Source organism: Alosa sapidissima, chromosome 8 (assembly GCF_018492685.1).
Source record: "Alosa sapidissima isolate fAloSap1 chromosome 8, fAloSap1.pri, whole genome shotgun sequence".
In the NCBI taxonomy this organism is placed as follows: Eukaryota; Metazoa; Chordata; class Actinopteri; order Clupeiformes; family Clupeidae; genus Alosa; species Alosa sapidissima.
The window spans coordinates 27,451,249-27,474,032 of record NC_055964.1 but is presented as its reverse complement, the minus strand read 5'-3'; the positions used below and the strand labels follow the sequence as shown (position 1 = coordinate 27,474,032).

Sequence of the window (22,784 nt, the reverse complement as noted above, 5' to 3'; positions counted from 1 at the left end):
TATTCTTTCTTCCTTTTTTACATTCTCTCTGTCTCTCTTTTCTATCTGTCAGGTCAGGTCCATCTAAGAGACACACACACACACACACACACACACACACACGACACAGGGCACAGTGTCTCTTCTCACCTGCTCACGCTCTCCTCCACCTCCTCAGAGAACACAGGATCCATCTGAAACCACATCACAGCCTCAATGAGTAGCTTACACAGACCCCTCACATCTCCATCTCCACCCACCTCCTCCCTTCCATCCCTCCATCCCTCCCTCCATCCCTCTCCTCCCTCTATCCCTCCCTCTAGGTGTATCCACTGGGAATCCTCTGTGGATACACCCCAGTTCCACAGCTACTGCTACTGCGTGTTACTGCGTGCTAGCCCAGCTCCTTAGCCACTACGCTACTCCTGCCCCTGGATCTACAGGTGGGAGGGAGCCCAATAAGTGACCTGGGATCCACCACTTGCTGTCGCTCGCTACTGCCCTGTCACATTAAAGGCATAAAAAAGCTCAAAAGAAAGAAAAGAAAATATATACTGTGTGTGGTGCATGTGTATGTCTGTGTGTGTGTGTGTGTGTGTGTGTGTGTGTGTGTGTGTGTACTACGACTTCCCAGATGAAGAAAAACTAAAGCCCACTGACCTGAGCAGAGCGCTGATCATGTCCGAGAGTTACGAGAGCATATTTACAGCTTTCACCCAAAGGCTACAATATGACAAAGAGCCTTTCCGAGGATCCTCACTCCACTCACTACTGTACTGTGAAATATTACACTGTGCACTGCCCCAACCATGACCTCACACTGAGACAGCAGGAATCCTACATAAACAAACATTAGCAGAAAATACAGCACTTTACCCTGCCATGACCCTGTGCAACATAAGGACAGCCAGGGGGGTTATGAAAATCCCAAAATAAATACATAAATAAATAAACAAATAAGTCAAACACATTTCTTCACTGAACAAAATTGACTGTGGAAAAAAAAGCATGGGGGGGGGGGATCTGAATATTTTTTTGCTTTTAAATCCCCCCTTCTCCAGTCAGCCAGATCTTCTCTGTGATACTATTTCAGTAATACCTCCCTTGATACCTCTGAGATAGACACAAATGACAGATGAGAGAGCGAGAGGGAGAGAGAAAGAGAGAGAGAAAGAGACAGACAGAGGGTGAGGGAGAGAAAGGGTGTGCGTGTGTGTGAGAGAGAGAGAGAGAGAGACAGAGTGAGGGAGAGAGAGAGTGTATGTGTGTGTGGAAGAGAAAGTGTGTGAGAGAGATAGAGAGTGTGTGTGTGTGTGTGTGTGTGTGTGTGTGTGTGTGTGTGAGAGAGAGAGAGACAGAGAGTGAGGGAGAGAGTGTGTGTGTGTGTGTGTGTGTGTGTGTGAGAGAGAGAGAGAGAGAGAAAGAGAGTGAGGGAGAGAGAGAGTGTATGTGTGTGTGAGAGATAGAGAGTGTGTGTGTGTGTGTGTGTGTGTGTGTGAGAGAGATAGAGAGTGTGTGTGTGTGTGTGTGTGAGTGTGAGAGAGATAGTGTGTGTGTGTGTGTGTGTGTGTGTGTGTGTGTGTGTGTGTGTGTGTGTGTGAGAGAGAGAGAGATTGACAAGGCTCTGAGCGGGACGGCGGGATGGCTCGTGGGAAGAGAGGAGGAGAGGACGCGACTGGTGGGGAAAATCCCGTAGATTTGCCCAGATTGGGGTCAGGACAGAGCAGCTCCTCAATCTGATTAATTGTGATGAGGGATTTGCATGCATTAGGGGGACCAGTGGCAGAGCTGCAGCAGCGCAGCCACCGTGATTTAGGTCAGAACCCACAGCAGCAGCAGCAGTCACAGCAGCAGCAGCAGCAGGACCCACAGCAGCAGCAGCAGCAGCAGTCACAGCAGCAGCAGCAGCAGTCACAGCAGCAGCAGCAGCAGCAGCAGCAGCAGCAGTCACAGCAGCAGCAGTCACAGCAGCAGCAGCAGTCACAGCAGCAGCAGTCACAGCAGCGGCAGTCACAGCAGCAGCAGCACCCACAGCAGCAGCAGTCACAGCAGCAGCAGAGGGAGTGACATGGGCCACAACGGCATCAAAACGGCCCCAGCACCATTCAACAGATAGATATATAGGCAGACAGGTAGATATAATGGATGGATGGATGGATGGATGGATACTTTAATTATGTGATCAGTGGGGCAGGGATCAATTCGACTGCAGCAACAGTTATGCATTGCTGCTAGTAAAAAAAACTGCCATACTGCGTGTGTGTAGGTGTGTATGTGTGTGCAAGGGTGTGTGTGTGTGTGTGTGTGTGTGTGTGTGTGAGTAAGGGTGTGAGTGTCTGTGTGTGTGTGGGTGTGCATTTGTAGAGAGGGTGGGGCTGGGACGATTCCACACTAGACTGGACAGGAAATAGGCAAAAAACAAGATGAGCGGATCAGAAGAGAGGCAGAACAGCTTGGTGTCCAGCTCCAGTTTGGAGTTTGAGCTCTTTTGTCCCTTCACTGCACTGCTGTTGACCAAGCCTTCCTTCTTTGATGTCACAATGCCATCCATGAATCCATCCACAATCGCCACTGATACCAGACTTGATATTGATCTCAGAGCTTACAGTGACTTTACTCGCCAGTAATGACCAGCAATGATGGACTTATGTGCATGTGTGTACGGCGAGTATATGTGTGTGTGTGTGTGCTGGAAAAATGAAAGAGAGAGAGAGAGAGAGAGATAGAGATAGAGAGAGAGAGAGAGAGAGAGAGAGAGAGAGAGAGAGAGAGAGAGAGAGAGAGAGAGAGAGAGAGAGAGAGAGAGAGAGGATTAAAGGTTAGACAGACAGTCTCTTGCATGAGGCAGATGAGAAGAAAAAAGTGACGACACACACACACACACAGGGGTGCTTTGATGTTACACACAGGATGTGATTGCTCTCACACCATACAACAGCAATCACCTAAGACTCTAGCACACACACACACACACACACACACACACACATACACACACAGGATATTAAAAAGTATCCCTTTAGACAGCTCAGGGCCATGTGTGACATACAATGGCATACACATACAAACACGCAAGTGTGCACTGTGCACACACACGCACGCACACAAAAAAACTGGCAAAAAAACTTTTGGGGAAATCTCCAATGGCACTGTACAAAAGATGACAGAGATGCTGAGTCAGAGAAAAACAAAGAGAGAAAGACAGACAGATATATATAGAGAGAGAGAAAGAAAGAGAGAGAAAGACAGAGAGAAAGAGAGAGACAGACAGACAGAAAGGCAGAGATAGAGATAGAGAGAGAGAGAGAGAGCAGCTGAGAGAAAGTAACACCCAACTAGGTTGATGGCTACATCAGCACGAGAGCCTCACTTCTACAGAGAGCCGAGAGAGCTTTGTGTGTGAGTCCATAAGCACCTCTCTCTAGTTATCTCTCAAGATGCTGTCATGGACGCCATCTCTCCACGATCAATAGCCAAGCTAGACACAAGAGGAGCCAGATCAATGGCCGCTAGCACGCACTCACTCACTCTCCCGCCTGGAACCGAGGTTCGATTTGTCTCCCCAAATCTGCGATCGCGAAACGTCTGGCGTGTCACTGCTTGTAGACTTATGCATTGCAGATTTGGCTTCATAACATGCACAAATCTGCCTCGCAATGGACAGGTCATTACTTTCTCACAAAGCAATCGATGAACAGGACTGGAAACAAATATACACACAGACAAAAAAAAAAGAAAGAAAAAAAAAATGTTTCAATTTAAATCATCTCATACTCAGAACTCTGTAAATGTCTAAGGAACAGATGTTCTTTACTGCCCTGCACATTGCGAAGCGTAACAGTGATGAATTTCACCATCAGAGATGCCATTTCAAATGAATAAGGTCTCAGGATTAAGTGAAGATAAAAAAATCAAATGGAACAACCCTAATAATAAGCACTCTAATTCTTAAATGTGGCACCTTACTGATGGGCTAGTCCCTAGAAAGAGATGAAGTGCATTTGTACTGTTCTCATTTCTACTGTATGAGCCAAGCAGTGACTGGAAAACGTTTTCTTTCCCCACATTTGCCCCACACCATTAGCTGGAGCCGGTGATATGAGTCGATTCACACCACAGTTTGGACACTTCACTTTAGCATGAGTTTCCTTGCAATGGAAAAAAGGGAGAAAGCGCATAGTGCAAGGTTTTGGAGTGGACCTGACCAAGGAAAGGTTGTGAAGAAGTGGCTCTTCCATCTGACCTGGCCATGTAAATATGTCTCCTTTGCCTTCCAGTCACGAGACACCCCGCTTCTGCAAGTGGCCCTTCTTCCTGGCCTGGCCACGCCCACCTAGATCTCCTTTCAGGGAGATACTAGTCTGGGACACCATAATTCACTTATCATTTCCATCGTTTCAATCGTGAGTGACCAGACTCTATTAACGATCTGAATGAGTTTGGTTTCCTGGCTACTTTTACCTGACCTGGCCATGTAAATACATCTCCATTGCTGTCCAGTCACATGAGACAACATGGTGTTCTCACTACAATCCCATCCTTTAAAACACTTCACTCCATCTGTCAGTCTAAAGGGCCGTTCACACCAAGAACAATAACTATGACGATAACTATACAAAAATATTGTTCTCGTTAATATGAATGACAACGTTCACACATAAACTATAACGATAAGGACATGAGGGATGATCTCGTCGGGGACCACTTTCAGAGCGATTTTGAGAATGACAAAAAGCTAACAGCCAATCAGAACCTATCACATTATAGCCATCAAATTCATTAACACGAGGAGAGACTTACCGTTGGTCAGGGTGGACGCTTTTATCGTTATGGTTATAGTGATCGTTCTTAGTGTGAACGGCCCTGAAGAGTGAGACTGAGGGGCCATACCATGTCCAGGTTCAAGTGTCCATGAGGACCTAGGTTCCTATCTGACATGCGGTCATTTCCTGATCTCACCCCATCTCTCCCTTCCTCCCTCTCACTTCCTGCTGATCTTCACTGTCGTATCTAAATAGAGGCACAAAAGCCCCAAAGATGGATGATAACAAAAAGAATGTGAATGAGCATTGGGGGCACTCTCAATACGTCCTGCATGTGTTGAACCTTGAGGGCCTACTCGTGGCAGTTTGGGCCCAATCCACATAGTGCTATGACCCTCGTGTTTACTGTGATGATTTCAATAGGACTGGAGAGAGAACTCCTGTGGCAGTGGTAGTGTAGTGGTTAAGGAGCTGTAGCAGTGGTAGTGTAGTGGTTAAGGAGCTGTAGGGGTGGTAGTGTAGTGGTTAAGGAGCTGTAGCAGTGGTAGTGTAGTGGTTAAGGAGCTGTAGGGGTGGTAGTGTAGTGGTTAAGGAGCTGTAGGGGTGGTAGTGTAGTGGTTAAGGAGCTGTAGGGGTGGTAGTGTAGTGGCAAAGGAGCTGTAGCAGTGGTAGTGTAGTGGTTAAGGAGCTGTAGCAGTGGTAGTGTAGCAGTGGTAGTGTAGTGGTTAAGGAGCTGTAGCGGTGGTAGTGTAGTGGTTAAGGAGCTGTAGCGGTGGTAGTGTAGTGGTTAAGGAGCTGTAGCAGTGGTAGTGTAGTGGTTAAGGAGCTGTAGGGGTGGTAGTGTAGTGGTTAAGGAGCTGTAGGGGTGGTAGTGTAGTGGTTAAGGAGCTGTAGCAGTGGTAGTGTAGTGGTTAAGGAGCTGTAGCAGTGGTAGTGTAGTGGTTAAGGAGCTGTAGCAGTGGTAGTGTAGTGGTTAAGGAGCTGTAGGGGTGGTAGTGTAGTGGTTAAGGAGCTGTAGCGGTGGTAGTGTAGTGGTTAAGGAGCTGTAGCAGTGGTAGTGTAGTGGTTAAGGAGCTGTAGCAGTGGTAGTGTAGTGGTTAAGGAGCTGTAGGGGTGGTAGTGTAGTGGTTAAGGAGCTGTAGCGGTGGTAGTGTAGTGGTTAAGGAGCTGTAGCAGTGGTAGTGTAGTGGTTAAGGAGCTGTAGCAGTGGTAGTGTAGTGGTTAAGGAGCTGTAGGGGTGGTAGTGTAGTGGTTAAGGAGCTGTAGCGGTGGTAGTGTAGTGGTTAAGGAGCTGTAGGGGTGGTAGTTTAGTGGCAAAGGAGCTGGGCTAGCGTGCAGTAGCCTGATAAAGTGGTGGGTTCAATTCACGCCTTCCACAGTTGTGCCCTTGAGCACGGCACGTAATCCCAAATTGCTCTGAGGACAATGAAATCTCCTGTAATATAGTTGACATTTGTAACTCACTTTGGACAACAGTGTCTGCTAAAATACATAAAAATGGAACTCTGCTGGGCCCACCCGTCTGTTATTAACAGCACCTGATCCAGCCCCTCCCCACCCCCACCCCAGTGGTCACTTTTATAGGACTGAAACAAAAGGATTAGGCTTAAAATATGATGTATGATGAGTAACTGTTGCTCAATATCAGGATTTAGTCTACTACTTCTTTAGAGTTCAATATACGTTTCTGGTTCAATAAGTCCGATATAGAGTAACATACAGACACAGTGCAGGATAAAAACCTGTGACATGATGGAACTATGAAAAACTGTCAAATGAAATATGCCTCTTTTATTTACACGTTGAGCTCTAAGTAAAATCCACCCACTTCTCCAGGAATCCTCCAGGAATTATACGCATCACGCACTATACACTATACTATACTGTGTGTGTGTGTACAGTATAGTGTATAATGCGTATAATTCCTGTTTATACACACACACACACACACAAAGTATATAAATATATATACACAGACACACACACGCACATTTATAGTGTATAATACGTATACATATTATGTGTATATAGTGTATAATACATATAATTCCTAATTATATTTATACACACACAAAGTATTTAGAGTCTTCTATGCTGAAGGATAGAGTATTCTAAGACACACAAAAGCTTTAATTTTGTTGACATATTTAGCATATACTGTACATATTGCTGAGCACTTCACCTTTAGATTCCGCTCACAGGCAGCTCTAGTGGACATGAGGTCAGCTGCACCCAATCCCATACGTTTGTCATCCATCAATGGCATTATGTAGGTTTAGTGGCATTAAGCTGTACATATTGGAACGGCCTTTTACTGTGATCAAGGCACATCTGTGCAATACTCATGCTTTTTTAATCAAAATGTTTTGATATTCCACACCTGTCAGGTGAATGGATTATCTTGGCAAAGGTGGAGGGTTCACCAACACACACCAACAAACTATGTTAAGACAATTTGAAAAAAATAAGCCTTTTATGCCCAATGCCCATAGAAGATCTACAGACAGAAAGGAAGTGTGTTACATTTCTGTTGACTATATAGATAGAATATACTGTCCTTATTACCGGTTCATATGCATACACACTACCGGTCAACATTTTGGGGTCACACCTTTGGAATACTGGATGAATGGTTGCTGATAATGGGCAATGTAGATATTGCATTAAAGATCAGCCATTTCTTGTCATTTACAACATTAATGATGAAAACAAGGACAAAGTGACCCCAACATTTTTTAACGGTAGTGTATATGTATATGTTTGTGTGTGTGTGTGTGCTACCTCCTATGGGCCTGTGGCCCCCCCACTGTGGTTGTTGTGGTGGCGTTACAGCCTCTCCAACCTCTGCCCTCCCCCGCCCTGCATAAGCATCCACGGCCCCCTTAAGTCGCCCTTAATGCCCGCTAATGCTGTTATCTCTGCTACATCCAATTAGCGGCTTCCTCCCCGGCCGGTCGGCAGCGGGCACATTGCTGCCCGTGCTCACACTAGCGCTCGGCACGGCCGTAACCCCGCTACGTTGGTGGTGCCCTGGTGCTTGGGGGAGCAGGGAAAGGCCGCCGTGGTGCGGCTCAGGGGGTAGTCGTACCGCGTGTCGGGCACAGAGTGGTGGGGTGTGACCTCAACAGAAGTCAACGACACTGGGTTTCCAAAAAGCTTTAGCTAGCCCACCACCGTGTGTGTAATCCAATTAAACTCTTTCCTCTCTCTCTCTCTCTCTCTCTCCCTTTCTCTTTCATCCTAACCTCTACTCTACTGATCTCATTTACCTTTGGTCCAATGATGATGAAGACCACCTGGGGATGGCTGGCATGCCATTCTGTTGATGGTAACACGTAATGTTAGATAATTACCAAAATAATATTATAAACAAACACACAAACAAACAAACAAAAACAAAGCAGAGCAAATTTCTTTCCATTTATGTGTATGTGTGAGTGTGACACAGAGTGTCTGAGGTTTTTTTTTTTGCTTACTAATTATTCTTTATTTTTAAATGATTTTACCTTGTGTGTTTTAATGTTTTCTTTTTATTATGATCTTTATGTTTTGAACTATTCTTTGACTATAGCCCTTCTATGCTTTTATTTGTTATTATTGTCTGGTTTTGTTTATGTAAAGCACATTGGATGACCTCTGTGTATGAAATGCGCTATATAAATAAACTTGACTTGACTTGACTTGTGATGTTTCATCGTGTTTCAAGGCTGAGGCGTTCATGCTTTAGTTGATTAGCGATTAAAGAGCCTTAGATGGAGTGTGCGTGCATATGCGCGAGTGTGTGTTGAGAGAGAAATGTACCTGAGAAAGCTTTTAGTAGGTACAGTGGATCCTTGACTCTCCGCAGTCCACATACCAGCAGAAAAACACACATGTCCTCCACACATTCAGCCTCCACACCTGCAACACACACACACACACACACACACACACACACAAATATAAGCATTTTAAGACAACACACACAACATCTATATCTTCACATCCAAATAAGCGGGGAGGACTGAAAACAAATAAGACGATCACTGAATGATATCCCATTTTCACCCTGTTCAGTCCTACGCTGTCTTGTTTAATAGTAAAAGTGGTCACTATTCTCACTCGTAAGGCTTCAGTCCCTTAGTGAGGGGGCACGTCAGAATAAAAGCCCCGGTAAGAACCTCTTCAGAACAGGAAGTCCTCCTCACAGTCTCCAAGGAGACAAGCGGGACACGTGTCACTTCCTGTGAGGAGGCACTGTAGAGAGCTACATTAACCCCAGGGGCAGCAGGAGAGCAAGACAGAAAACAAACGCACATACCAAAAAATACAAATTAAATAGAAAACACACACACACACACAAACAGTGTTTTTCTCTGTTTATCCTCTGCTCTGCTCTCCTGCCCCACCATGCCCCCCCTCTGGATTACACAGCTGGCCCAGCACAGTGGGCAGTCGCCCGCAGGGCATTTGAGTCAGACTTACCCCCTACACACACACTCTATCTATCTCTCACCCCCTACACACACACACACACACACTATCGATCTCTCACCCCCTACACACACACACACACACACCACACACATACACTATCTATCTCTCACCCCCTACACAGACACACACTTACACTATCTCTCTCTCACCCCCCCCCCCCCCCCCCCCCACACACACACACACACACACACACAATCTCTCTCTCATCCCCTACACACACACACTATCTATTTCTCACCCCCTATACACACACACACTCTCTATCTATCTATCACCCCCTACACACACACACACACACTCTCTATCTATCTATCACCCCCTACACACACACACACACTCTCTCTATCTATCTCTCACACCCTAGACACACTCTATATCTCTTTCACCACCTACACACGCACACAGACAGACACATAGACAGACAGACACAGACAGACAGACAGACACACACACACACACACACACACACATACACAGCCTGAGGCACGTGACGTGTGAGGTGAATCAACAGTTTGGCAGCCCGGCGGCCATTGAACAGTGCCAGTTCCACTACAGCTGGGCCGTGTGTGTTAAAAGTTTTGTTAAAAGCCATGATAATGTAACAGTTAAAGGTGATATTTGGAGTTTTCGTAAAAGCCATGATAATGTAACAGTTAAAGGTGATATTTGGAGTTTTCGTAAAAGCCATGATAATGTAACGGTTAAAGGTGATGTGTGGAGTTTTTATTTTTTATTTAAACCAGCTAAAGATGACCTGGAAATGTCAACAGTAAACAATCAGTTTGACATAAGGTCAAAAACACCTATGCTGTGACCTGCCGACATCCACTATAGTTAGCATGCAAGCCAGTTAGCGTCGGCCCAACTCTTTTTATACTGTAATGTCTTCATACCACGTATGCCGCTGCATCCAACACAATGCAAGTCAATGGGACAGTGCCATGTGGCTGCATTCAAAACCACTAGCCTACAGAGCTCCACAAAAGCTACAGCCATTTGCTTTCAACCCACCCATCAGATGCTACAGGAACTGGACATACAATCTCCCTCACAACCCACAACGTTTCCGTGACGACGGCTCCCTCCCTTGACCTCACACGTTCCCATGACCCCTTTGTCGGCGTGGCCGCATGTGATTGTGCGATTAATGTGGATGCTAACCGTTTTAACAGGCAAAGCCCCTGGAAGATCATTTGCCAGCTCAGCCGCTCAGTAGGCAAGGGATTTAGAGGTGAATGTGTGTGTGTGTGTGTGTGTGTGTGTGTGTGTGTGTCAGACAGTACTAGCCGAATATCCACTGACAGGAGTGATGGAGATGCAGATTCTTTTGTATATTAAAGCCTCCCTGTGTAAGAATTTTTTCCCATCTAGTGGTCAGGTGTTATATTGGAACCAACCTCTCAAGCGCTGCCTCGTTTAAAACTACGGTAGCCGTCACACATCAAAAACTGGCACTAGTTCCAGACTCCTACGCAGATAGCAGGCGGCTGGCGGACCACTGTCGGCCCACTGGGGGCAGATCTGGCAGTCCGCTGGCATTTTGCTCATCCGTTCACTGGCGGTCTGCTGGCGGGTTGCCACTATTGGTCTAAAATCTTTTTATTTTGTTCAGTTATACTCCATACATAATTTTAATAACATTTCATGTCTTTTAATAATATTATTGACAAGTTAAATTTAAAGAGATGGTGGTCCAACGGCGGCATACCACTACCGGTCCGCTATCTGCCAATCTTTTGCTATCTGGGTAGGCGCGTCAAAACATAACATTTTCTCTGCATGAGCAATAACAAAATATTAATATAATTTTGTGTACTATTGCCATTGCTTGTGTGTGATGCCAATGAAACACTCTTTTGGACACCCTCACCGGAGGCCTTGACTACAAGTGCGTTCTGGGGCAGGCGGCATCTACTGGCGGGGCCAGTCCAGGCCAGGCACGGCCGGGTCTGGGTAAGTGCTCAGATTAGACAGCATGGAGGTTTCTAGGTGGAGCGGTCGGCGGGGGTCAATCCCTCAAAGGTCAGGTCCTTCGCAGTTTACCTCGTCCACACCTCCAGTCGGCCTTTGGCTAGGCTTAGTTCAGTCATACTGTACCTCTAAAGTGCTGACCTGCCCCGTTTACTCGAGCTTATGGAGCACTTCCTCCCACATACCTCCCTCACTCTCTCACCCCCTCCCTTTCTCTCATCTCTTCTAGGAGCATCTACCTACAATCCTTTTTTTTATTTCACTCCCCCCCACACCACCACCTCACTACCTTTTTTCCACTCCCTTACAATCTCCTTCTCTCTCTCATTTCTCTTAAGGGCTCTCTCTCTCTCTCTCATTTCTCTTAAGGGCTGAGAAATTCTACTTACTTACTCTACTACTCTGCATACTTTAAGAAAGTTGAAATGACTTTTATTGACTTTAATTATTTCAAATAAGATGGCTGATTGTATAACCTAAAGGTTAATTTGATATACACATTTAATTAACTGTATTTATTATAACAACTCCTGTTCATAAACCTCTCTCCACAATTATTATTCTCTTATTCTCTCTCTCTCTCTCTGTGTCAGAGTGCATGCTGGGAGTGAGTGGAAGGAGCGTCTGTGAGCGTGAGTTGTGCTCGCTGTGGCCTGAAAGTGCTTTCTCTATTTTCTAACTTTCTTTCTATCTTTTTTGTGAATTAATTAATTGTTGGTAAAAACAGAGCCTCCTAGTCTTGTGCTTCTGTTTTTCGTGGGTCGCCAGTGACCAGTGTTTAAACTGGGAGCGCATGGCGGCTCCAGGTTTCAAAATGTTTGATACACTCACTCGTCGCCACGCAATTAAAGTATTATCGTCTTTAAGCGTAGACGAGTGTAGTATTGCGGTAGGCAACATTGTTGGACACGATGATGTGGTTGCAGCTTCAACAATGCCATTGTTTTATTTCTGAGCTCTGTAGCTAAGGCAAATTAGGTAGTAGAGAAGAGTTTGTCTGTGAACGGCTTGTTTACTCCCGTCCTTCCTCTCTCTACACCTGCTAGAAAGGTGACAATATCAAATGTACCACATTTTATAACTGATGACATGTTGAAAAGAGAATTGTGTCGATATGGGAAACTGGTATCACCAATTAAAAAAAAAATGCTGATTGGGACCAAATCTGAGCTCGCCATTTGTTGTGTCATTCAGGCGCTATGTTTACGTGATCTTAAATAATCACAATATGGATTTAGATCTTTCGCTAAAGTTCAAAGTTGATGAGTTTGATTATACCGTGTTTGTGTAAACCGACTCAATGCGTTGTTTTGGTTGTGGAAAAACAGGACACGCTGTTCAAACTTGTCCCGTAAAGGGAACAAGTAAACCCAATGAGAGTAGGCCTACCAAAGCAAATTGCGACAGTCGCACCGACGAGCCTAGTGCAGAAGCGCAAACCGCCGCTGCTGTGGGAGAAGGTCCGGCTGGACCGACTCCATCAGCAGAGGTAGGAGAGAAACATGATGGTGCACAGGCCGAGGGCGAAATGCCAAGTGCAATGATATCGTCAACAAATCATCTGAAAATTTGAACAGCGAAGAAATTTTTCAAAATTGCACCGAAGACTTTAGAACACTGCTGAGGGAGCGGGTCCAGTTGGACCGGCTTTGTCAGCAGTGGTAGGAGAACAAAATCGTGATGAGGCAGAAGGTCAGGGTAACTCTGACAATGAACCCCATGTAAGCAAACGAACAACTTATATTGAAAGCGAGGAGGTCAATATAGGCCTACAAGTAAATCATGGCGCGAGCCTTGAAGAGGATCTTTTTGTGTCAAATGTTGATCAAAATGTGTTTAAGAAACCCATTAAAAGAAAAATGATCCTTAAGACAAAGCCTGCAAAAAAAATCAGGACATGGGCCTGTAGACACTGATGTGGATGAGTCTGAATATGAGAGCGACTGCTCAGATTCGGGCGCTTCTATTTGCTCACAAGAAAGTGCGCCGCCTTTTGTGCCGATTCAATGGTCAATACCAGGGGTCCCCAACCTTTTATGTACCATGGACCGGTTTGATTCCTATTTTTTTTTTCACGGACCGGCGGGGGGGGGGTGGGGGGTGTTTGGGGGTTCCATGTTCCATATGTGTTGTGCATGCATTACTTGAAAAGAACTAGCTCCAGTTATGTATGAACAGTGAAGGTAACGATCTCTTGTGAAAAACGTGAACTTGAAGAAGTGAAAATTTAACAATATGAACTATGAATATTGAACAACTTGAAGCTACATCTATAAGTGTGAACATGCTTAACAAAATATGGGAACAAAACATGGGAACTAAACGTGCATTACGAATATAATCAGTGGGAGCCCTGTGCTTGTTTCCCTGCAACAAGAAGCTTCCATCTGGGGGTGATGGAAGACAGTGACACCCTCAGTGTGTTTGAAATGTCCAGTCGATTGCGCAATTTGTCTAGTTGCAGTCATTGCCGAAAACCCGGCCTCGCATAGATACGTGGTGGGAAACGTTTTCAGCGCTTTTACGGCTATCTCGGGATATTCTGCTTTGGTTTTGATCCAAAAACCTGCCAGAGAGGTTTCCTTATACACACTCTTAAGACCACCGTCATTTGCAATTTCAATCAACTGCTCTTCCTCCTGCGCTGACAAGTTAGGACTATTCGGGATATTGACAAATGGGTTGCGGACCCGCTCATTGGTTTGCCGTGGATCTTTGAAGGATGGGAAGTAACGCTCAAACTCATTTGAGAGTGCAACAAGGTGATCGCGCACCAGCTACGAGAGAAAGGGCCCTGCCTCAGTCTCTCCCAAAACCCCCACTACTTTTTGGAACATATGAAATACACCCCGGTCCACTCGTCGTCCCTACAAATCAAGCTTGGTCATTAAGCAACCCGAATATGTCACACAGGTAAGCGAGTTTTGACACCCAGTCCTCATCACTAAAATGTGCAGCTAACGGTGACTTTTTTTCTGTAAGAAATCTCTGCAGCGGCTCTCGCAACTCAAACACTCTGGCCAGTGACCTGCTAAAGATGCTTGTTTTTTGTTGCTCATTCTAGCAGTTTAGCTAACTTCATGTGACACTACCGTTCGCCAAGAACTGATCAAGTGAAGTGAGCTGACCTGAGGCTGCGCAGCGCTGAAGGCAATATGTAAAAGTGTTGAAGGCGGGACAGACAGACGTAAGAAAATAGACCTTGCAAAATGCAAACATGCGTGCAATCAAACAACTGCGTATAGGCCTATGCCATGTAAAAACGTGACATTATTGCGAATTAAATTTAGTTTAGTTTGCATGCATTTTTTTTAAACTCATGTCGTAGGCTACGGCCCGGTTAGGAATGTCCTGCGGCCCGGTGGTTGGGGACCGCTGGTCTATACGGTGTGAGTGAAATTAAACTATTTCTCAAGATCACCAAAAACGTGAAGAATGTTCAAGTTGCCGATTAATTTTCTGATCTTGAGAAATTTACTAAAGGCACGAGGTGCTTTATGAGTGAACGTAAATTAACTCAAAAAGTATAAGTATAGTATATAAGTATATATACTCTTTTGATCCCGTGAGGGATATTTTGCTCTCTGCATTTATCCAAATCCGTGAATTAGTGAAACATACTCAGCACACAGTGAACACACAGTGAGGTGAAGCACACACTAATCCCGGCGCAGTGAGCTGCCTGCAACAACAGCGGCGCTCGGGGAGCAGTGAGGGGTTGGGTGCCTTGCTCAAGGGCTCTTCAGCTGTGCCTACTGGTCGGGGTTCGAACCGACAACCCTCCGGTTACAAGTCTGAAGTGCTAACCAGTAGGCCACGGCTGCCTCAAAAGAAGTGTACCGACTTAAAAAGTTCCTGACAAAGGTCAATCCTACTGACGAATAATGATGATGATATGGCCTAGACCAGTGATCCTCACTATTTTTTTCACAAGAGCCACATTGGCAGTGCAATATCAAAAGGAGAGCCGCTTTTACAACAACATACTAAGTCACCTTTGCAAATGTGCATTTCTACATATAAATTGGACATCCCACAAAAAAAGAAATAACACAGCCAATACATTTTCATTTAAGACCAGATTTACTTTAATACTGGGATGAGCGCAAGCTGGCATGCATGTCCTTGACTTTCTTCAGGTTGTATTTGTAGTATTAGTAGTAGCAGATTTGACAATACCCCCTTTAGGAAGCAACATTAAGGCTTAATAACTTACTTTCACCTTCATTATTTGGGTATAATTCAGATGTTTGCGTTTTTGTAGTGCAGTATTGTATGTTTATGAAGCACATTTGAAAAAAATGTATTGGCTGTGTTACCACATACAGTGGGTCTCATTTAGAAGTGCCCACTTCATTCGCGCTTTCCGTGATTCACGCTCCTGTGATGCTTTTAAACACCACTTAAATATTTTCAGGAATTGTTGTATTGTTCCAGTTAGTTTTTCAGACCATAGTTTAGTAACATGTTCAATCTTTATTAATTCTATTTGGTCTAAAAGTGCTTACTGGCACATTAACACTTCTTTGCTAAGTGATAATCTTTTTAAGAATGTGTTTCTTTGGGATGGGGTTTCTTTCAGAGCTGAAAAGAACACTTTTGAATCATTACAAAGTTGGTGGGAGTATGGCAAGATACAAACTGTCAGCAATACACTTACAATGTCACTAAAGATACAGTCCAGGATATGAAAACTTTGGAAAATGACATTTTACATTTTCAGAATTTGGCACAGTCTTCTAATAACCAAGACCTATTGGATACACTTGTTGAACAGAAAACTAATTGTCTGACCTGCTAGGGCTGAAAACACAAGGGGCTTTGGTCCGATCAAGTTAGCAAAGTGTGAATGAGATGGATGTGCCCTCTAAGTATTTTTTTTTAATCTTGAGAAAAAGAACGGACAAAAACGTGATTCACAACTTAAAATCTGAAACTGGTGCTTTGCTGTCAGATCCAGTTGACATTCGCAAGAGGGCCTTTAGCTTTTATGCCAAACTCTATACTAGTGAGTACAGAGAGGACATAGTTGCTGAACAGTTTTTTTGAGGGGCTTCCTCAAGTATCAGATAGTTCTAATGAGAGGCTCTGTGGGGTGATAACCCTGGAAGAAGTGCGAAAGGTGCCCAAAGCATGGAGACTGGGAAAGCGCCTGGATTGGATGGACTCCCAATGGACTTTTATAAGTAATTTTGGACTGATTTGAAGGAGGATTTGCTTGAGGTGCTTAATGACAGCTTAGCCGGAGGGCTGATACCAGCGAGTTGCCGAAGAGCTGTCCTTACCCTTCTGCCTAAAAAGGGAGATCTTAGTGACATAAAGTCAGGGCGACCAGTGTCTTTGCTTGCCTCGGAGTACAAGCTGCTGTCTAAAGTACTGGCTACCTGGTTGGGTATGGTCAAGGTTCACTCGGATCAGTCCTATTGTGTTCCTGGCAGGTCAATATTTGATAATATATAATTTATTCGAGAAATTTTAGATGCATCCAAGGTCTTTGGTCTAAACACTTGTTACAAATGTGCCAAGTCCACCCGACAAAAAACACAAACACTGCCAAGACTGTTTGCTCTGACAAACCAAAACAAACAAAAGGGTTACAAAGCTAGCTCACTTACCTGCTACGTTGTCTAGGGATTCTAAAGTAACTACCTGCTAGCTAGGACCTGGATTGTAACGTTAAACTTGCCCTGCAGTGTATGTGCAAACGTGAAGTTGAAAGCTAGGTCAGTGTGCATGAACTGTGGGTGCGACTAATGAGAAGGCCAGGAGCGTAGCTTAACATCCGCCTAAGAACGCAGAGGGATAACCCAATCCTTACTCCCAGCGAGTGGCCAGCCCAAGCTCCAGGTGTCCTTCAGGGAAGCGTGTATCCTTCCAATAAGTCACCTGTTTCCCATTTTCAAACCTTGGTGCGTCAACGCCCACTAATCAGCTGACGCTTCCACGGCCTTCTCATATCAGTGTGTAGTTTCCCTGACTGTCCACTACGTAACACACAGCTTTTATCTCTATTGACCAAGAGAAAGCTTTTGACAGAGTGGAGCATTCCTATCTTTGGAAGACTCTGAATGCATTTGGTTTTAGCTCAAATTTTATAGATAAAATAAAAGTACTATATAAGGACATTGAAAGTATGCTCAAAATTAACGGTGGCTTGTGCTCTCCCTTTAAGGTGTTAAGAGGGGTGAGACAAGGATGTTCTTTGTCAGGTATTCTTTATCGTATTGCGATAGTGCCTTTATTGCAAAAATTTAGGAATACTTTAAAAGGGATATCCATTCCAAATTCTAATGATACCTTTTGCCTTTCAGCTTATGCTGATGATGTGATCTTGATGATCAGTGGCCAGTGTGATGTTGATACCTTGGTTGAAGTGTCTAAGGGTTTTGAAACTGTCTTAACTGGTCAAAGAGTGATGCCTTTCATGTTGGGAAATGGGAGGAGGGTTTACCAAGTTTGCCAGGTGGTTTAACATGGAAAAAAGATGGTCTTAAATATCTAGGGATTTTTCTTGGAGATGACTGTTATGTGCAAAAGAACTGGGAGGGGATTGTTGACAAAGTAAAAGGGCGTTTGGATAAATGCAGGTGGCTTAAACCCCAAATGTCGTACAGAGGGCGCACACTAGTGATCAATAATTTGGTGGCCTCTTTTTTTATGGCATAGATTAGCGTGTGTTGACCCACCTATACATTTATTTGCAAAAGTTCAATTATTGTTATTAGATTTTTTCTGGGATAAACTGCATTGGGTTCCAAGGTGTTCTTTATCTGCCAAGAGAAGAAGGACAAAGCCTAGTTCATGTACAAAGTAGAACGGCAGCCTTCCGCATGCAATTTCTTCAAAAACTACTGATTGACCAAAAACACTTGAGATGGAAACCTGTGGCTATTGCGATTTTAAGAACTATTGGAGAATTGGACATGGATAAATCTCTGTTCTTCATGGATCCCAAGAGATTGAATACCTCACAACTGCCAATTTTCTATAACAATCTGTTCAAAGTGTGGGGTTTATTTAAGGTGCAGAAAGTTGAAAGAACAACATCTGTGTTTTGGCTTTTAAAAGAACCTCTGGTTTATGGAACACGGGTAGATCTAACATGTAAAAGTAATGCAATGTCTGAAGTTCTCTTAAAGTCGCGCCTATTCACTTTTGGGTAATTACTAGATGTAGCTGGTGTTGATTTTCAAATATGTGAAAATGTAGCAAGTGTTTTAAATATTAGGTCAAAGCGTGTTGTCTCTCAGTTTTTGCAGAGATGTTGTTCTTCACTTACAGCAGAGGAGAAGACGTTGTTAAAGGTCAATTTTGAGAGGAAAATTAGGGCAAATGAAAGTGACCCTTTTCCTAATCTTATGCTAACTCCAGAGTTTGGTGGTAATACTGGTCATTTCTTAGATGGCAATGAACCTCTGTCTTTATATGGGAATTGTGGTAGAGTGTTTTACAATGTTTGTGTTAAAATTTTTCATCAGAAAGGTTTAAAACGTAAGGTTGACACTCCTTGGTGCACTGTACTTGGGTAATGAGGTAAAACCAGAGTGGAGAGCACTGTACAAGCCACCGTTAGCTAAAAGAATTGGGGACCTGAAATGGTGAATTATACATGGAATTATAGCTGTGAATGCATTTATTTTTGTTTTAAATCGCAAGACGAGTCAAAATTGTCCATTTCGTTTTGAGCGAGAAACTGTGTTTCATGCTTTTATGCATTGTTCAAGATTGGTGGAATTGTTTAATGCATTGGAGAGACTTTTTTTTCTCGTTTTTTTTTTTTTTTCATTTTTGGTTTTCATTATGTTAAAAAACTGTCCTGTGTGTCAGTTGCTGAACTTCATTCTAGGTTAAGCTAAAATGGTCATCTATTTGAGCAGGAAGAATAAAGTTGAAAATGGGCAAAATCAGTATGCTGTAATGGTTTTTGCAGCTCTGATTAAATCTAGACTGCAAATAGACTTTCACTTTTACAAAGCAACTGAAAATGTAATAATGTTTGAAAGTATTTGGTGTGTAAATGGAGTCTTATGCTCAGTTGTAAATGATGAACTTAGCTTTTCACACTTGTAGTGTGCTTTAATCTAGATAGATAGATAGATAGATAAGATAGATAGATACTTTATTGATCCCCAGGGGAAATTCAAGCAAGTGTGATTTATTCACACTCATGACAATGCTTTTATGTTGAACTTTTGTAAAGATTTTTTGAAAATTCAATTCTCTCTCTTTCTCGCTCTCTCTCCCTGATGGGATTCAAACTCACTATGTAGCTAATTCAATATTTTTATTCATCAATATGTATTTATTGTGCTTTTACACTTTTGTAGTATTATAGCTTCCTTTAGCAATTGACAGTGTCAGAAAATATGTAATTATCATGTCCTAGAACTATCATTGAGGAACAGATGACTAATGAAAGTAAATGGATACGTTTCTTTTGCAAACTGACATTAAAGTGCCTATCAAATTAAAAGACGAACATCTGAAATTAGTCTGAAAAGTTTGTCTCCGGTTGTCATTGGGAGGGCCAGTGACACACACACTGACATTTGTGCTGTGCCACACATAAAGGTTACTTTCCCAATCTGTGTAAAAACACTTCACTTTCTCTCTCTCTCTTTTTTTCCACTCACTTTCATTTATGCTCTCTCATGATATTTATTTCTTTCTCTCTCTCTCTCTCTCTCTCTCTCTCTGCACGTAAAAACATAGCGTGGTATACAAACAGCCCACACTTGGGTAAAACCCCATGGTAAAACCACAGACTGCCTGTTGCAGGAGCTGAGAATGGCAATTTGTGCTTTTCCGTGTCATGCATATGCATTCATAGGAGGGTCAGAGGAAAGTGGGAGTTTCGTGTTTAAAGATGGGAGGAGAAACTTAAAATGTGCCTAATTTGGTATTCCCCCTGTATGTACGAAAACTTCCTATGAAAGCGCAAATCTGTTTTGCAGTGAAATATTTCTGCCTTGTAAAAGCAGGTGTTAATCCAAACTCTGTAACGTAAATAAATGTGTCAGTAAGAGAAACGTTTGAAGACAAGACAATCACTATTCAGAGCACCAGTTTTGTGTCTTTGTACTATATCAAAAGCAACCTTAACTTTCGCTGGCCTTTCGAATGTCTTGCTTTCACTTTCATGTTATCCACTTAAACTTTTTCTACTTGCTAGATTTGACCAATCTTCCATAGCTTACGTGCACAAGTAGTTTGAGTACAACTAGTGCTATTCATTATCTCCCTGCTTGTTGATATCTTATCATGTATTGTATCATTTCATGATCGCTAAACGTTTGATTCCTTTTAATGTTGTCATCTGTTAACTTCATTCAACTGCGCTTGTGATTGAAGTATGCTGTTCAATTTTGAACATTCGCAAATTTCGGTAGGGGGCGGAAAAAGGCGCTGATTACCCAAAGAACGGCAGGTTTGATGATCACATAAACTGAAGAAGCTAAGCAGGCGCTTTCTGCGGGTTGGCCATGGCGCTGATAACTCTGCGTTCACAAATCTAGGTATATCTGGCCCTCAGACATTTTACTGACCACAACACCTGTGGGAGGACCTAGACTCTAGCCAAATTATTATTTATATGTATATAATAATAAATAGGCCCTATATCACATAGAGTTTTCAAATATGATGCAATCTTCAACAACATTAACAAAAACTGAATGGCTGTGTGATTCGCTGCAATTCATACAGTCAATTTTACTCATATTCTGCATTCGGAAAACAACACAAACACAGAGTTGCAGTGATGCCAGGTAGAAATGGTGAGCGTGTAAAGACGTTTCCTCATCAAGCCCCAGAGAGCAGCATATATTGAGAGCTGTTTGGTCATGATAGCACTCGCTCGGAAAGAGCAGACTTAACAGACTGGGAGTGGCTCAGGGGAAATATCTCACAAGCGATGAAACCACGAGCGCAGCCTACACTGGTGCTGACAGGGCGTAGTAGATAAATGTTAACGCAATCCTACATAACCACACTCACTCATTCAAACACAAACACACACACACAGTGTACACACACACACACACACACACACACACACACACACACACAGTGTACACACACACACACACACACACACACACAGTGTACACACACACACACACACACACACACACACACAGTGTACACACACACACACGCCTCTTTCTCACCACATCTGTCTCTCTCTGTAACTTTCTCTCTCTCATACATATATGCGGTCTCGTTCACACACTGGCACAAAATTGTACTTTCTAAAAAACATGTGTCTCTCAACACACACCCACACATTAACACGTGCACACACACACCCACCCACACAAACACACACACGAGAGAGAGGCAGTCATTAAAGCACTCAAAAACACAGAAGGTGAGGGGTGGGCAACCTCCAAAGAGTCCTCTCCAAAACACCTCTGAACTTCTTTAAGGGTGTGCATGAAATACGCAAACACACACACACACACACAGACAAACATACACACCAGGGAAGAGACTTTGCGCAGTGCACTGTACCCCCTGGCTGGCACATGGCTGGCATGCTGTGTCCTACGCCTCGCATCAGAGTGCCCTAACCCCAAACACACACACACACACACTAAAAAATAAACACCTCTGCACAGGCCTCTCCTCACTCTCTTTCTTTCTCTCTCTTGCTCTTACACACACAAACACACACACACACACACACACACACACACACACACAACCATAAAGAATGGTAGTCTCTCCAAACACTTTTCCACTTCTTTATAGCAATATTATAGGTTTCTGGTCTAGCATCAACATCAACAGCCCAGTGAGCAGATCTTGTTAACAGGCTAACTGCCCTCTGTTGGCGATGTCGTGCTGTGAGGGGGCTTCCTTTCATTTTTATGTTCAAGAGTGTTTCACCACAGACCACACAAATACAGTACATCACATAGCCGGGATGGTTAACTGGAATGAAACATGTTTACATCATGCATGGCAGTATGATTGCATCATATACCATCAAAATTAATTTGAAATCACACTAAAAATAGTTCATAGTTATAAAAATAAATCGTACCTCAAAGAGTGTTTTTATAAATTGTTACCGAGTGTTGCGTACATGAAATATGCAGCAGGTCACATCTGCCTGCTCTCTCACATTTCCTAATGGTGGATAAATTTAACACGTGGATATTTTGGAAGCTGGAACTCCTGAAGGGTCATTACTTATTGATTACGGTTCTTGCAGTAGTGTGTCTGTAATCGTGCTCCGTAGCCATGCTCTGCAACCATGCTCCGTAACGTCGCACTGTATCGTGCTCTGTAAGCGTGCTCCGTAACCGTGCTCCGTAACTATGCGGCGTAAACGTGCTCCGTAACTGTGCTTCGTAAGCGCGCACTGTAAACGTGCTCCGTAAGCGTGCTCCGTAACTATGCTCCGTAAACGTGCTCTGTAAGCGTGCTCCGTAACTATGCTCCGTAAACGTGCTCTGTAAGCGTGCTCTGTAAGCGTGCTCCGTAACTATGCTCCGTAAACGTGCTCTGTAAGCGTGCTCTGTAAGCGTGCTCCGTAACTATGCTCCGTAAACGTGCTCTGTAAGCGTGCTCTGTAAGCGTGCTCCGTAA

The 22,784-nt window shown here is 43.7% G+C and overlaps 1 protein-coding gene across 3 annotated transcripts in view; it reads right to left on the bottom strand.

Moving 5' to 3' along the window:
• The window catches only part of glt1d1 (glycosyltransferase 1 domain containing 1), a 64,296-nt gene that overhangs the window by 15,990 nt on the left and 25,522 nt on the right, over positions 1–22,784 (bottom strand). For all 3 annotated transcript variants that reach the window (XM_042099919.1, XM_042099917.1, XM_042099918.1), the window contains exons 7-9: positions 8,544–8,642; positions 8,012–8,061; positions 130–173 (exon numbers count right to left, since the gene is read on the bottom strand). In XM_042099919.1, coding sequence (XP_041955853.1) covers positions 130–173; positions 8,012–8,061; positions 8,544–8,642 — 193 coding nt within the window. The remainder of the gene's footprint in view (positions 1–129; positions 174–8,011; positions 8,062–8,543; positions 8,643–22,784) is intronic.